Source organism: Dermochelys coriacea, chromosome 14 (genome assembly GCF_009764565.3).
Source record: "Dermochelys coriacea isolate rDerCor1 chromosome 14, rDerCor1.pri.v4, whole genome shotgun sequence".
Classification (NCBI taxonomy): Eukaryota; Metazoa; Chordata; order Testudines; family Dermochelyidae; genus Dermochelys; species Dermochelys coriacea.
In genome coordinates, this window is record NC_050081.1 from 16,474,717 (window position 1) to 16,491,783 (window position 17,067).

At 47.5% G+C, this 17,067-nt stretch overlaps 1 protein-coding gene across 5 annotated transcripts in view; it reads right to left on the minus strand.

The window, feature by feature from the left end:
- Positions 1–17,067, minus strand: part of RNF157 (ring finger protein 157) — a 76,329-nt gene that overhangs the window by 2,996 nt on the left and 56,266 nt on the right. For 2 of the 5 annotated variants that reach the window (XM_038371615.2, XM_038371614.2), the window contains exons 14-18: positions 16,036–16,147; positions 15,221–15,405; positions 13,716–13,781; positions 12,308–12,356; positions 9,222–9,332 (exon numbers count right to left, since the gene is read on the minus strand). In XM_038371615.2, the coding sequence (XP_038227543.1) occupies positions 9,222–9,332; positions 12,308–12,356; positions 13,716–13,781; positions 15,221–15,405; positions 16,036–16,147 (523 nt within the window). The other 3 variants (XM_038371619.2, XM_043496386.1, XM_043496387.1) reach the window with 3 other exon arrangements.

Here is a 17,067-nt window from a genome sequence, read left to right on the forward strand (position 1 = left end):
ATTCAGGAGACCTAGATTCAGTTCCTGACTCTGCCATGGACTCCCTGTGTGACCTTGGGCAAGTCACTGCTCGCACTGAACCCTTGACTTCAATAGCACCAGATCAGGCCTAGTCCCCTGGGCCCCAGCTCTCAGGTCCTCATCTGTGAATGGCGAAAAACAACAATGTTCCCTTTGTGTGTCTTGTCTATTTAGATGGTCAGGTCATTGAGGGCAGGGACTGTCTCTCACTGTGTTTACATACAACACCCAGCGCACTAGGGGTCTTCAGGCCTCACTGCAATGTAAATAATAAAATAAGAGGTTAACATTAACAAACGTCCCCTATTGGGCTAGTTAGCCCCAACGAGGCCAAACAGAGTGGGAATCGGAAGCTCTTTCCAGGGAGAAACCATTTTGCCTGATTAACTCCAACACGAACCAGAACCTGCACTCCCCGTCCAAAGCAACATTCCATTACGCCATGGAGGGGTAATTTATTCCCCTACAAACCACTCCAGGGTATTATTTTGGGTTGGTTGTTTTTTTTGCCAGGGGCACGTGAACTGCGCTGGGACTGGCTTTTTCCCTTTGCATGTGGATGGGTAGCACACACTGGCAGAACTCACCAAAGCCTTCACTGTTTGTTTTTAAACCACACCCAGTGGCGGGGGCAGGAGGAGAGCAGCCCAGCTTCAGAATAAGCCCCCCAACATACAACCGGTCTTTCGCGCTGAATCCAAGCAGCGGGCCCCATTCTCCATTGCCCTGCACTTTGCGGCATCCATTATGCCAGTGCCCAGCGGGTGAAACGTTCTGCTCCAGGAGTGTTCGACACCCACTGTGCATTGGTGTCTGTGATGACCCCAGGTGCAGAGCAACGGCGATCCAGGCTCATTGGGTTTGGAAATCCCCTCTGACTTTCTCAAGGGGACACGCTCACCATCAAGGTGTACAGGGGCGAGGCCAGATTTTTTCCCCATTAATCGTGGCCTGGGGGCAATTTGGCTCATCAAGAGAAGTCTAAAAAAAGAAAAAAATCAAACAGTAAAAGGAGAGTGAGGGTTGTTCGGACTTTGCGTATCTCATACCTATTCGTCAATGTTTATAGGGCAGGACTCCGGAACCGCGGCTGTTCAGTAGAAAAGACCAAAAGCAAATGGTGAACAAAAGACACACGCACAAAACAGAAACAGCAATACACAGGAGGTTGGTTACCCTGTGATCCTTGTATTACTGCAGGAGGTTCTCCATGCAAACCCCGCCACGCCCGGCTGGGTTAACACAAGGCTCTGGCACCGTGCCCCAGCTCGGACGATGTTCCTTAGAGACCATCTGAGTTGGCTGTGATGGGAGAAATGGAAGGAACCCACCCTGGCTCCCTTCTGGGCGGAAGGGATAGATGTTGCACCCAAGGGACACTGTATTCCACACGTCATGCCATTAAACTGCTGGGTTGGGAAACAAAGCCCTACAAAGCCACACGCTCCAGCTAATGGTGATTACCACTCGACTCTCTACAAGCTGAATGGCATGTTCACAGCATCTGAACGCCCAGGTTTACGGTGGAGTTCTCCACCCATTACCACAGACGGGAGTGCACGGTTAAATCTAACGGGAGAGAAAATAGCATAAGACAAGTCTGGAGGACAGGGCCTGGACAGCTCACTTCTATGAGCCAGGCTTCTTTTATGAAGAGAGACACAAACTTCCCCACTTTCCTGGGGGCTCTTCCTCCCAAACTCCTGTCCATCCCACCGGGATCTGCATGGCTCCCTCACATCTGTCCCCGACTGCCAAAAAAAAAGAAACAAATGTGTCCTTGTGAAAAAAGATTACACAGCTTGGGCTCAGTTCTGGTTTGGGAGTGTTTGGATGGAGCTGCACTCTGAACATTCCTGCCTCCAAACCCAGTGGGCCTGATTCTGATCGCACCTGCCCTGGTTTTGCACCAATTTATCTCCATTGATGTCAATAGAGATATTCCTGATTTAACCCAGTGTAAGTGAGAACAGGGTTAGCCCCATGGAGTTCATACTCCACAGACTTTCTGTGGGGGATGCCTGCAAGGTGTAGGGATCAAGTGGTCCAAGGGGGGTTTAGGCTGGTGTTTTCAAAGGACCTAATGTAGGTAGAAACTCAAATCCTGCAGAATTTGAGTGGGAGTTCAGCACCCAATTCCCATGGAACTCTGACAATACATACCCATGAACCCTCTCATGCATCCTCTGCCACTGGAATTACTCTGGGAAAATCCACTGTTGGGAAAACCTTTGTTTGTGAAGTGCCTCAGAGCCATTTTCTCCCGGACCCTGGGCACTAAGTAGTCAAACTCTTGTTTGTACAACGTATTATAGGATATGTATTACACCACAGACCCCAAAGTGATTGAGAAACTATGGGCCTGACTCTATTTCTACTGACTTAAATAGAAGTAGGACCACATGCTAGAAGCACTCCAACAAGGATCCCTTTTCCTGATCAGGGAATTGCAGCCCCTATAATGATATGCTTACTTAGAATATATTATTCAGGCACTAGATGTTTCTGTGCTGTAAAGTGTTCCAAACAGGGAGCAGCCCTGGTAAACAAGGAAGACAAAGCTAGAATTCATGTTGGATAAAAGCCTGTTTGTTTGGAACTGAGTTTGTATAGTTTACTATTTTTTTTTTAAACAAATGGCTCTTGCTTAAGACAGCGATTCCATATATTATGACAGCTATGACTGGGATAAAACAGATCAGCTTTTAAAATAGTGAGCTGCAATATTACATATTTCCAGAGAGGAAGAGAATACCTCAGCCTTGTTTACCCAAGAGATAGTTGTCCATATGAGATCCGCTGGATGCTCATTTTCTTTGCAATGCCCAAAGATAATACTGGGCAATTTACTAAGCACGCTCTCTTGGTCTTTAATGTAGCTATGCTTTGCTGAAAGAAGTGTTATGGCAGAAAGTAAATTTACAGAAGCATCATGTAAACAGCATGTGCTACCACCAGGCAGTTTTCTATGGAGGGCTGTGCTGTGTACCTAGTGGAGTGAATTACTCTGAAAGTAAACAACAATCAAAATGAAACAGTATGACCTGGACTCTGAATTCACATCAGTGCAGTTTGATGTGGGTGTATTCCCACTGATTTCAGAGGAGTAACATCTGATCTATACTGACAGCAGTTCAAAACTGGGCCCAATGGCCAAAATTTACAAGGCTTCTGAGCTAAATAAAGGATGCATTACTCAAAAGTGTTGAGGCACTCACAGTTTCTTTCCAGTGCAGTAAATGGAGGCTGCCCTTGATCAGCAACTTGGAAAATGTAAGCCCTTAATAAAGGTTGCTGTTTCTGGACGCCCACACAGCAAAATAAGGTTCCAATTTAACTGAGATGTACACAGTATATTGCAAAGTGTGTCCATTTAAACTGTCTGCTTGCTTTCGTCAGTAATACAGTACCTTCAAATCATTCCCCAGGAGCAGAGTTATCTTTTGCTAATTGACATTAGGGGCTTAATTCTGATTTATACTAATGCTCCTTTACATCACACTGTTTACACTCACTTTACAATGCTCTGGCATTTTTGCATCAAAGATTATTTGTGGAATTCTATGTTTCTAATGTTAACTGATTTTCATTTCAAGGTTGAGCTACAGAGCTACACAAGTAAATCTCCAGGTCCCAGAGGTGACAGGAAATTAACAAGATGAGAAAATCCATTAGGACCTAGATATTGCATAACTAAGATGGCTCTTTATATAGAACTGGATTAGCGAGGAGAGTCCTTCAAAGATCAGACGGCAGCATTCCACAGGGAGACTTGATGCAGAGAAATATGGTATTGATTACATGCACTCCCCCCACCCTACCCCAACGTCAGAGAATCATAGAAATGTAGTGCTGGCTGGGACCTCAGCCGAATGGTTCTGAGATTGCTCCAGCTACTACCTTAAAAAGCCGATGATGAATTTCATCAGGCCCCGCTGTCTTGAATACATCTAACTTATCTACATTTTCTTTAGCCTGCTCTTTCCCTGCTTTGGCTTGCATTCCTACCCCCTTGCCTGACTTTAAATCTGCTGAAGATTCAGAATAGCCTGTCATGTTTATTTAAACTTTGTCCCTGCTGTGAGGTCGGCAGCGTAACCGAGACTGTCCTGTGCTGTATCAAGTCTCCCTGAGGGATGCTGCCTTGTGATCTTTCCAAGGATGCTCCTACCTAATTCTCCTCCAAAAAGACATCCACAGCAGTGAAAGGAGTGATCAAGTGTCTCCGCTTTCATGTATCATTTCCAAGACTGGACATTTATCATTGAAAAAGTCACTGGTTTAACATGGCAGCCTCCCTCAAATCCCCCCGCCCCAAATTACCGAAAACAAAGGGAAGGGAGCCCTGGGGCAACACCATTTTGGGCAAAATTCTTTATCTTTCAATAAAAAATAAATTCCACCATTTAAAAATCCAGGTCATTCTTGGATGCTGCACAACACTGGATGTTTACAGATTCACACTGATGAGAACTGACCGAATGCTGCTCGGCCACACGCTGCCTGGAGGTGGAAAGACCACAATTCCTTGTGAAAACACCACAAGGGGCAAGTTTTTTGTCACAAACCCCATGATTGTGACAAAAAAAGCATTACACAGTTCAACAGTAGCGTGGTCACAGCTTTCAATCGCCTCCAGTAACCTGGATGCAATCAGAGCTGCCCATGCAATTTTCCTGAAATTGTCGCATGAACGTGCGCATTCTGACAGCGGTTGGGTGCATTGAATCTGCAGGAAAGAAGCTCAGGTTTGCCCTGTTCTGCATAGCTGGCTGCTTCTTGCTGTGCGTGCTGCTTTCTGCATCCATTATCTCAATTTTTAGGTGGACGTATGGCATGCAAACTTTGGAAAACTCATCTCTTTCCAAAAAATGTAGCTGTCTTCAAGGTCAGTTTTGTTTCAAAGCAAAGTAACTTGGAACAGGTAATTCACTGAGATTAAATGAACACTAGGCTCTTGCTGCTGCTGGTGCATAAGGCAGAGAGAAGACAGTCCGGGTTGGGATGCGTGCGGCAGAGCGAACCCCACAGCAGAAGGGGCATTATAAAATAGATACTGAAAGTGATAAAGAAACAGGATGTTTTTCTCATTGTCTCCACCTCTTTGTGCATCAAGACTGACATATGAATATATGTGGGGCAGATCCTCAGCTGATGGGAAACTGACTTCAGTGGAGCTTATACACCAGCTGAGGATCTGGCCTGTGTGTGCCTGTACTGTATTGCACAGAGTTGCTCCTTTTCTCTGATGATTCAATAACCTGTTAAATAAGGGCCAGAGCCGATGTCCACTGAAGTCAACAGAAGTCATCGGATCAGGTCTTAGATCTACTATGTATCATCTGTTTCATCAGGAATCATCCACCTCATGATTCATCACATAACTTCCTCTCATAGAATCATAAAGGATTAGGGTTGGAAGGGACCTCAGGAGGTCATCTAGTCCAACCCCCTGCACAAAGCAGGACCAATCCCCAACTAAATCCTCCCAGCCAGCGCTTTGTCAAACCAGGCCTTAAAAACCTTTAAGGATGGAGATTCCACCAACTCCCTAGGTAACGTATTCTAGTGCTTCACCACCCTCGTAGTGAAACAGTTTTTCCTAATATCCAACCTAGACTTCCCTCACTGCAACTTGAGACCATTGCTCCTTGTTCTGTCATCTGCCACCACTGAGAACAGCCTAGCTCCATCCACTTTGGAACCCCCCTTCAGGTAGTTGAAGGCTGCTATCAAATCCCCCCTCACTTTTCTTTTCTGCAGATTAAATAAACCCAGTTCTCTCTGGACTGACTTCCATTCCATCTACACCTCCTCTATCTATCTCTAGAGATCTGTGTTTCTATCCACGTTACCGACCCTCAGCATCTATTATCTGAGTCAACTTTTCACCAAAGAAACACTGTAGGAAGGAAACCCATAGAATAAACTCAGAACTAAGGAGGTAGGGGGAGAATAAAGGACTGGATCCTGGAGTAAAATGAAAACCCAGTCCCTATTAAACCAGCTAGCTTTCATGAAGTGCTCTACAGAGTTGGTTAGGAGTCAATCTGGGGAAGGAGAAAAGGAGAGATGTTGGTCAGAGACTGGAGAACAAGTTGAGAAGAGGAAACTCACGATCAGAACATGCACAGAGCCTCTGCCCCTAGTTGATCCACAGACACCGGGCAGGTCCGTGTGAGGCAGCTGGGGCCGTGTGTATCTGTGGACAGGCAACCTTAAGGTATTGTGCTCCATTGCGGTTCACGTATGCATTCCCCACCCAGCCCCCTCACCCCCAGGTGAATAGTGCTGTCTGCTTTGAAGCAGGAGATGGATTCAAGCAGAGATGCAGTGTGCCCTGAGCAGGGCTAGGAGACCCGTGCTGCACCCCACGCACAAGGCAGGAGAGAGCTCTGCAACGGGACTCACAAGCAGCAAAGCCGCCAAACAGCCATGCAGCCTGGAGGATGGACACCACTTCTCATGGCCATGGAATCAGTGCCCAATTTATTCCACAAAGGCTCCACAGATTTAGCCTTCTCCATGTACCATTAAACACAGCAGGAGCTACACTCAGTAGAGCCAGGTTCTGCTCTCGGTTACGTGGATGCAAACCATGGCAGTAACACTACTGAACGCAATGCGGTTGCTCTGGATTCACAGCAGTGGAATACAGCAGAATTTGACCCCGAGTATTTATTCAACTTTCCTTATCTGCCACAACATGACTGATTCATTAACAAAACCCCAGATTAGAAAAGGTAATAACCACAGGAGTGTGGTTTAAAATACCACCTTAACAAGACATTCGGGTAGGATGCTCCTGGCTCTGGGCTACTACGAGGAGTCACTTCTTACCAGATCCGGAGCATACAGGGAAGGAGCCGAGTGTCTGATTTGGCCCAATCATTCCCACCGGCCCCTGCACGTGGAAGCTTTAAACCAGCTGCCAGCCCAGGAGAAAGGCATCTGAATGCATAATTTGCTGCCTTTACTACAGGCTCTGTTCCATGGCAGGACCCTGTATGGCCTTGACCTCTTGGCTGCATTTCCTCAAGTGGAATAAATTGCAACAGAAGTAGGATGGCTGCAATGGGAGAGGAGGTGGCAGAGGAGGAAGCACCAGTGTTTTTTGGGTGGGATTAGAAAGGATCCCCCGGCCCACAACAGCTAATAAAACTAGGTCCTTTGGAGGTTTCTCCAAATATATCAGGTCTACAGCTGTCAGGGAGCCATCTGATTTACAGCTCTGGGGAAGGGGTGTATGGAAGGGATAGGCAGGGTTGCAGTCAGCTTGTCCACAAACTTACTGATATGGGGCCAAAAATCAGTCTAGTGGCGTCAAGGGGTGAATTTGAACCAGTGCTGGGATCAAACGCTCTTCCTCTTTTCCCTTCTGCTGACACTGAACTGACAACTCCATCTTGCCCCCATGACACTTAAGAAAGCAACCCTGATAAGTAGAAAGATCCCACAGCACCTCTGAATTGTGATCTTTTATCCCCACACCTACTCCCATCCAGACACATTCGGGGACTCTCAATAAATTTGTGACGTTGAGCAACCCTGGGTGTGGGAAGGATAGAAGCATGGATTGAGAAAACTGTGTTGGGACAGAGTGAACATGAACTTTCACACAGATGGAGTCCAGTGAAAACAAACTCAAGAGACAAATACAGGAGAGACAGACCCATACTTAGTAAAAAAAATGTGGCAGGAAAAAATGGACAGAGAGAGAAAGAGTTAAGAAATTGGGAGGAGAGATGGGTCTTTTGGGAGCCCCACTGGAGGATTAGTAAAACCAGCAATAACTAGACTGTGTTTACACCCATTCATTGGCTACTCCCCTATTCACTTGCTTTGTGGATGGCACTTTCTGAAGCACTGGTGTTTAGATCAGAACAGGTCTACAGGATGCCTGGAAACAACTGACCAGTGGCCACGGCTGGCTCTTTATTTGGAAGGAGGAAGAGAACCTGGCGGAATTTTGTGCTGTTCTTTTGCCAAATCTGAAAGCTACTGGATGTCACAGACTATGAGCCAGATCGGCTGCTGGTACAAATCAGTGCGGCTCCACTGAAGCTGACAGAACTACTCCAATTTACCCCAGCAGCCACTCAAGGCCTGTGTTACTAACAATTTCTGCTCACAAGCAGCACCCATTCCGACGTCTAACCAGCAGACCCGCCCCTGCTGTAACTAAGATGCAGCCTACACTACGAAAAGCCACTGTGCTGGAAGAAGAACCAGTAACAACACAGTAGCCCCTGTCCCAGCTGAGACCCAGTTTGGCCGTGCAGCGTACACAGGAGCGAACCACATTTCCCCCTGGCGGGACTGCAGCATGGTTCAGGTCCGTGGATAAAGCCTGGCTCCTGTCCGCATGACCAGACCAAAGCTGGTTTTCACTGCACTGCAGGCTAAGGCGCATAACTTCACTGGGAAGGTGGGACCCAAAGGCAGACGCTGGCCAGTAAATAAACAAACGATGATCATCCAACAACCCTCCTCCATCAACTAGCAAAGCTGCCTAGGCAGGTAGAAACCCCCATCAAGCCAGCATCATTCCTCACTCATACTCAGCGAGCGCTGACAAAATGGGGAGAAGAGCAAAGCTTCTCGCAGGACCTCCCCCTCTTGGCCTCCTGAGAGGTCTGTCCTATGGTGTATTTCTAGGTTCCTTTTCTTTAGAGACCCAGAACAGCAGGTTTGGGAGCAGTCAGGAAAGGGAAGATCACTGATCTTCTTCCTTGGCCCAGAGCTGCCTGGCTACAAAATACAGCATTGTGCTACAGGCCCCAGCTCTGTCCCACCCTCTCACCTGGGTGAGTGCTGCATGGCTTGAAAAGGAGACAGGGATGGTTTTGCTTCAGGGCTCACCCAATAAGCCACAGAAGGCCGAGACCTTCTGGACACTCTGGCCAATAGAGGCAAAGGATTCATTTCACAGCCTTCTGTGACAACTCAAGCGGGAGTAGGAGACCTGCAGTCCTTCCCTGCCCCAGTGGCCCTGATCCAGGACTATGCTCATAAGAAGGTGGGCACTACAATTGAACATCTTCAGCCTGTTTCCAGATAATCTGCTGCTCCTGGCTGCCTAGCTACACACACATGCCTGTTGCAGCAGGACAGAAGTGGGGAGTGAGAGATAGGGAGAGTGGAAATTCTGTCCTCTCCTCCCCCCAACCAAAGTTCATGTTCAGCAGACTGCCACTCACCAGGGAAGCAGGCCTCAGAGCACAGCTTATTGTCCAGCGCTTTCACGCTCGCGATGTCAATGTCATTGTTATTGTCACACTCCATACCTAGGAAAGCACCTGTCCTCTGGCCTGTAACGGAGTTAATGCAGTTAGAGAGGCAATTGGGTCCCCCCCTTGTAAAAAAAGGAAGAGAGACGGAAATCAAATGTAATTACATAGCTCTAAAAACGACAACGAGAACTACATGGGTAGAGAGTGGACAATAAGGAGTCAGATCAGTGTGCGTGCGTTTGTTTCAAGCCATCCTGCTCTGTTTCCCCAGCTGCCTCCTTTCTTGTGCCATGACAACTGATGTCACCAAGGAGGGCTGTGGAATCCAGGAGGATACTTAACAGAAACATCTGTAAGAGCAGTAATTATGCAGGTGAAAAGGCAGAGAAGAGAGTAGCTAGGAAAAGCTCAAGAAAGCAGCTAGTAAGATTATTCCCTGTCCATGCTTTTGTTTGCCTCTGGTCTGTATCGGATGCATTTTTGAATATGGGGCTGTGGGGCTGAAAAATAAAAACGAACACAGTCGAATCTCACTGTGCTAATCGGCGGAGATAACCACTGCCACCTCCCCCAAAATACAAACTGCTGGCAAACTCTCCCTACTTTCAGCACAGAGTTAACTGTCAATCAGACATAATTTACGAAATACACAACTGTCAGGTTTTGCAAAATCCCACTACATCTTTCTCTGATGGTGCTATCATCATCCAGATAAATGGCAAATGAGTAGATCTGTGTCTGTTTCTCCTCGCTCATGCCCATTTTACATGTGGGTAAGTCAACTGACTGCCAAAGAAATACTCCCAATTTACACTAGTAAATCCACCTCCCTTTGCCCAGAGACTTCTGCCTTGGAATACTGTGTGATCCAATGCTCACGGAAATCAGTGGGAAGATCTCCACTGATTTGGGCATGAGATCAGTTCCTCAACAAGAATGGCATCAGATCATTTGTGTCGGAGCTGCAAAATTTTCACGGTTGATTTATCTACTGATGCATAATGAAGCCGGATGAGTATTAAAGTGAACTGCAAGAGTTCACATGAATGAACAAAAGACATTTCACACCGCTGCAGTCTTGAGGATGATTATTTTAAGTATGTTTTTGTTGATTTGGTAATTGTCAAATTTCAGTCACTGTGGAATGAGCCCCCTAGTCATCAGGGCTAATTAGCAAGATTCTACCATAAAGACACAAAACAGCAGAGTCTGTGCTCTGTTATTCTGGCATGGGAAAATGCAACACTTGGCGGGGGATGGGGGGGAGATAAATGGTTTTTCGGGGTGGTTTGGGGATTTTTTTTTTGGCTTCACGTCTAACCAGAGACACACAAATATGGAAAGGGGAATTGCTCTGGGTTGACCAGAATGGGCCTTTATTTCTCTATGCTAATCTAAGGACTTCCATTGCGATGGTCCAGGTGACTAATAAATCCTACGCTGTTTTGAAAATGATGCTTGCGTGTCACCGCAAGTCCTGGGGAGGTGCAAGTCTCCGCCAGGAGTCTGTCTCAGCTGGACTCACTAAGCACAGCTCAGGATGCGGAGCAGCAGTGCTGAAGCCCCAGAGGTTCAGTTTCAGGTGGGGCAGTTGCATGGCCTATCTTAAGGAAGAGCGAGACCCCTTGAGGACCTAGCACATCAAAGGGGTTCCTCCCAGAGCCTGTTCCAGGGCTGGGCTGGGGGTATAACAATGATTCTGTGGATCCGTGACACCTGGCTTCTTTGATCCCTCCAGTACGTATCAGCTACGAATGCTTCAGCTATCAACATGTTCCTTGCAGCAGGGGCTGCTTAAAGAGGACACAGGTGTTGCAAGAAGATATTGGGGTTAATTCCCCACTGGCCTAAGTGGGTGGAATTCCAACAAAGTGAGCCACTAGTGAGTTTCGCCCTGTTAGCTTTTCACTGGCAGAGCTAAATTCACCCCTGGGCAGAGAGTCAGCAAGATGCCTGGGTCCCACTCATTTTGAGGGCCCAGCTGGTGCCTATGCCCCCTGCTGGTTCTCTGTATGGGGGTGGATTCTGTGCAGGGATCTAGATGCAGCTGGGCCGGGTGCAGAAAGGAAAAGGGCCCCGTTGCAGCAGTCCCTAAAGCACAGCTTCCTTCTGAGCCACCCAAGCACACCCCACTGTTTTCTCATGCTGTGTTGCTGATTCCTGAGCACCAGCTGAGCTGGGCTACAATTAATATGGCAGCATCTGTGAAACCCCACCTTGTCCGCTAGATTTCTCCTTTCTGATAGGCCGCTCTCCTTGTCATAAGAGCTGGTGCTGCCTGGCAAACTGGCAGAATTGGGAAGAGGAGGAGGGGGAGGATAGATCTGCAGGGTTTCTCCTCTCTGCTCTGCCCATGCTTTTCTCTCCTGCGTTAACAACTCACCCTAAACACGACTATTTCTCAGCTGCTCAGTGGAGAAGATAATCCGTCACTGAGGCCACTTTGGCTTCTGCTCTAGAGGGACCTGAACCAACCCCCCAGAGCAGAAACCCCTTCATCTTTGGGATGTTCACAATCCTCTCTTCAGCTCGGGCCCATCTCCAGTTTCTGCTGCCCTCTAAAGGCCTGAGCTGCAGCTCAGATAACTAGCCGGGGAGAGGAGAAAGGGGGAATAAGGAGGATCCCAGGACACTGCAAACTGTACGGTCTACACACCATTTATTGTGCAGACAGAACCACGTCCGTGTCTCCCGTAGGGACCCGATACAGGTGTAGAGAATCCTCAGAGCCTGAGTCTTGACCTCAAGGGACTCAATCACTTCCCCGAACATACTGCAAAGCCACAGAGTATCTCCTTCTCACACTTGCCCTCTGCCAAAACTCCCACCCTCCCATTTTCCCCATTACCCCTCCCAGCCCGAGCCCCAGTTCATTTTTGTGGAAGAGAAGATGCCCCCCCCATTCCCCACTCAATAATTGGGCAAGATAGCGTTCCTGGGAAGGCTGGTTCCCCTTCTCTGACTACGCACTATGCCCTGAGCATACGCTTTGCCGCCTGCTGGTGAAACAGAACGAAAACTAGCAGAGGGGAGTAATGATCCACGTCTGTTACCATCTTCCTGGGTGGGAGATCCGTCCTCTTCCTCCATGACATCGTTCCCCTGCAACACAGAAGACAGGCAGTGAATGTGAACAGCAAAGGACTCTCTGTCCAAGAACCTGGAGCTGAGTTCTCCCAACCCTGTCAGCTTCCTCTCCACAGGCACGCTGGCCACAAACCCATGCTGCCCTCCATCCCCCTGCATTTACCTAGCTCCCCCGGGCACCCGTAGCCAGACTCACACACCTTTCACTCTGACTTGGCACTCAGGATACCTGCTTGGCACTGTGCCAAGGTGCTTGGCCCACTCACACCAGAGTGAATGTGGCCCAGACTCCGCAGAACCCAGGCAAAGCCTTGTGCACCTTAAACATTCACCCTCTGAGCTCGTTCCAGGGATAATCTGCATCACTGCTGGAGGATCTGCCCCTCTCACAGCTACTGCCAGTCCTGCGGGGGTGGGGGTGCATCTCCTCACCTCACGATTCTACGACAAAACTCTCCTGGTGGCAATTCTCACTCATCTCAGGGCTCCCCATCCCCCAAGAGATTGACACTCTAGTTTCTCCAGCCAAGGAAGACAAGCTAGGACATTGAGTGTAAATTATACTCGGGCCACCTGCATGGAGCCACCGCGAGTCATCAGCCGAGACAGAACCCAGGGTTAGAGCTGGGAGCAATTTTTTCGACTGAAACTTTGCAGGGGGTGGGGGCAGTGAAAAAGACCAATTCTGCAGCACCGAAACATTCTGCAAACTGGTGCTGATTTTGACAATTTGCTTCCATTGAAAAAGTGTGGAGAAGAAATTCTGAAAAACATCAAAATATTTGCTTTAAATTTTTCAATCTGAAGCGCCTGTTTTAAAATTTCCTTTCCTTCTATTTTAAATTTTTTTTTAAAGCCTAAAAATGCTCAAAACTGAAACAAAAGCCTTTCACGTCGGGCTGAATGGAACATTTCGTTGGACCAGAAACAGATTTTTTAAAACTTCTTTGATGTGCCAAAAATTTCATTTTTGGGTTTGACCCGAAATGATTTTTTTGTTTTCAAATTCTGAGTTGCCAGCAAACCAACCAAATAATTCATTATTCAGACAGCTCTCCCCAGGACTTTCAGCACAAAAGCACATGCCTCTAAAACTTGAGCTAAGGAATAGCTCCGTCAGGTGAGTAGCAAGGTCTTATACTTGCTGGGGCAGGGCTTAATTTGTAACGAAAGAGGTGCAAATTTTTTACTTTCACAACTGACCTGGCAAGCCCAGAGGTGCCAGGGTTCAGCCCTGAACAAATTAAGCACTGCACTGGGACCAGCTGCTAGCAACCGGTGTGATCACACACATGAATCCAGTGTATTACGTAGCTCATTGATCATTAGGAAAAGCCGGTGACAAGTTCCTTCCTTTTGACTGTAGGTTTTTACCTCTGCGTCTCGCTCCTCCGCAGGGATACTGACAAAATTCCTATCTGGAGATTCCACAGGGGTTGACTGCAAAAGGAGGACAAGAGAAATCAGACAATTCTACTTGCACTGTTTGTCCATGAATCAATGCAATATGCAGCTAACGTTCTTCATCATCAGAGGCTGCCCTTAGGTAGCTGGGATAATAGACCCCAGCAAGACTGGGCTGTCTTTCAGAAAGGCAAAGGCTCACCCAGAGAGAGGAAGGCTCATTAGTGGACTTACTCTCTCTATTTGGTGCTGCACAATCGAGCTAAAAAAAATGTTTTTCAAGGAAGATTCCAACCCATGTCTCTTGAGCCAAAAACATATTTATGAGTTCTATATATAGGGCTTCAAAATTCTAATGCTGACAGTAATTTTGTCAAGCTGCTGTTTAGGATAACCCCCCTGGCAACCAAAAAGCTGAAGTTATTTGTATGACAGTAACCCCTAGAGGCCTTACCTGAGATCAGGGCCCCATTGTGCTAGGCACTGTGCAGACATACACTGAGACAGTCCCAGTGCTGAAGAGCTGACAGTCTCAGCAGATATATACGAGAGACTCAGAGGTGCACTGACTTGCCCAAGACTGTACAGCAGGTCTGTAGCAGAGTCAGGAATAGATGCTCCGTCTCCTGACTTCCCGCCCAGTGCCCTACCCCATGGGACCACGCTGGTTCCAAAAGCCAGTTCTTTTCTACAGTGTTTTCTCTCATGCACGCTTTTGAAATTGATCTAACAGTTACAAAGGAAAGTGGGAGGAGCAAGGGAAAGGAAGGGAGAAAGGCCTCAGGGCTCCTCTGCCAGAAAGTTTTCTTTCCATTGTTTAAGAGCAAAAGGTCTTAGAAAAAGACTAAAACTTAGCACTCCAAATTGAAATGACAAACGGGTGCATCATTCACTGCACATGCGTTCCAAAGACATTAACCCTCTAGTGACCGGAGTGCTGGTGCAGCCCCATCTAGAAGGGCAGTCAGACCAGAGTTGGGTTAATAGCCTGGAAGAGCTGAGGTCAAATTGTCCAATGTGCTTAAGTGACTTAGGAGCCTAACTCCCATTTCAAAAGGACTTAGGCACTTAGCAGTCTAAGTCCCTATTGACTAGTCATTAGTCACTAAGGCACTTGAGAATTTTGAAAACTGGACCCCAGATCTTAAAGCAGAAGTGCAGTGAAAACAAGAAAAAGAGTCTCTGGTGTTGTTCCATATGAACAAAGGAATCACTAGGCTCCCACACAGCTGGTCCACCTAATGTGTTAGCCTGCCAAGGCTGGATGCTTCACATGAAGATGTAAACTACCCTCCTGAATACAAACTCCCCTCCCTCCTGCAATCACTGCTCCCCAGCATATGTACAGCCCTACCTGCAAATAATCAATCACATTGTGTAATACTAGTCCATAAAGAGGTACATTTCTTACTGACCCCAGATGGTGATCAGCTTATCCCCCAAGCATGAAATGCTTTTAGGTCCACTATACCTACCTCTCCTTCTGAAGGAATCCCACTGGCAGCAGCAGGGGATGGGAGCATGTCCCCCTCTTCCTCTGTGCCGGGAGCGACATAGGAGCCAGACATGGAAGACATGGTGTCAGTGCTGATCTGGGACTGCTGACTTTGGGAGGAGGCCATGGACATGATGGACTGGGCCAGGCTGCTACTGCCAGGATCTAGAGAGAAAGGGAAGCATGGAGAACACAGGGCAGCATTAGAGAGGTCAGAGCAGTTGTGACTGTGCAGGTTTGACTGCAAGGGAAACAGTTTGCAATACGGATTCTACAATGATGGGTGTTGATTTTGCATGCTCTCCTTCTCCAAACCCAGGTACTGGTGCCTTCAAGCTGGGTCCAGGAGACTGCAATCGGTAACTGCCCTTTGAACGCTTGACATAGAAACCACTTGTCTTTCTGGGGGGCTTCTTAACTGCTCCAGTGGGAATAAGCTACTGCTGCATGCATTGCCTGCATGAAGCCTATAACTTTGGGGCTGGATGCAGGAATCACTAGGTGAGGATCTCTGACCGATGTTATGCCAGAGGTCAGACTAGATGATCACAATGGCCCCTTTCTCAAATCCAAATAACTCAAATCCTGTTCACCTAATTCATGCATTACTCCCAGTGAAGTGCAGACATGACTAAGGCAAGCAGGATCAGACGTTTGGAAGCATCTTGGGACAAGATCTTTGTCCTCTCTTTCTCAAATGCAAAGTGCCACGTGCTCCTATGGCATTGCATAACGCAACCATCAGGAAGCCACGTGACCACTGAAATACTGCTTGTCTCTCTTCTCCTACTATACCTTCTGGGGAGGAGATGGTGGAGGAGAGAGGGGTTCCTGTGCACGAAGACTGATCTATTGCTCCCGAGGAGGACAAGGTGAGGTTTTCACTCTCTGGTGTCACACCACATTCCTGGAAGGAGAGCAAACACACCAGAGAGGATGACAGGTCTCTACAGGTGAAGCAACTGATTCTAATTTGGTATTTTCAAGGCATTTAGGGCTCATGCAGCCCTGGAGATTAAAGTCTTTGAAGCTTCAGGACAATAAATACAGCAGATATTTTCACAACGTCCCACTAAAATGCCTGTTCTCTAAGGGCCACCTCTAGGGGGGAGAAGAGTTTTTAACTCTTGGTGCTCATTCTGCCTTTGGCCTTGCTGATGAGCCTGCCAATGAGTGAGCCAATTATCAGGGTGCTCTTTTGCAGCATGGGCCCCCTGTACATTAGGACTAAAACTCAACAACTCCTTTCACATTAGCCATCAAACTGCTAAGATTTCAGAGTAGCAGCCGTGTTAGTCTGTATTCGCAAAAAGAAAAGGAGTACTTGTGGCACCTTAGAGACTACTATAGTCTCTAAGGTGCCACAAGTACTCCTTTTCAAACTGCTAAGAGATTCTCATAATGGATTGATGTGAACATCTTTTCAAATGCACCGGATAGTGGGAACCCACCAATGAGTGAGCTGGAGGCTTTCGGGCCACACATAACAGACTGATTGATCACCAACGGACTCCTCTACTGATCTTTGTGGAGAAAGCATCCTCTATCCCTATCGGTCAGAGAGCCGGGCTGGGAGATAGGAGTGATATTCCCAGCCCTACCACTGACTTGCACTCTATGACCTTACTTCACCTGTTACCCATCTATACAAGGGGGCTAATATGGACCCACATCACATGGGTATCACGGAGGTCTGACTCAACATGCAAAGTATTAGATAGCAGGGGCTGTGAATGAAAGGCTAATTAATGACTCTACCCAGAAAATGACTGTATAAAAGTAGCACCTACTTATTTAACAGATCTGCCCTGTGTGGTCATTCAGAGC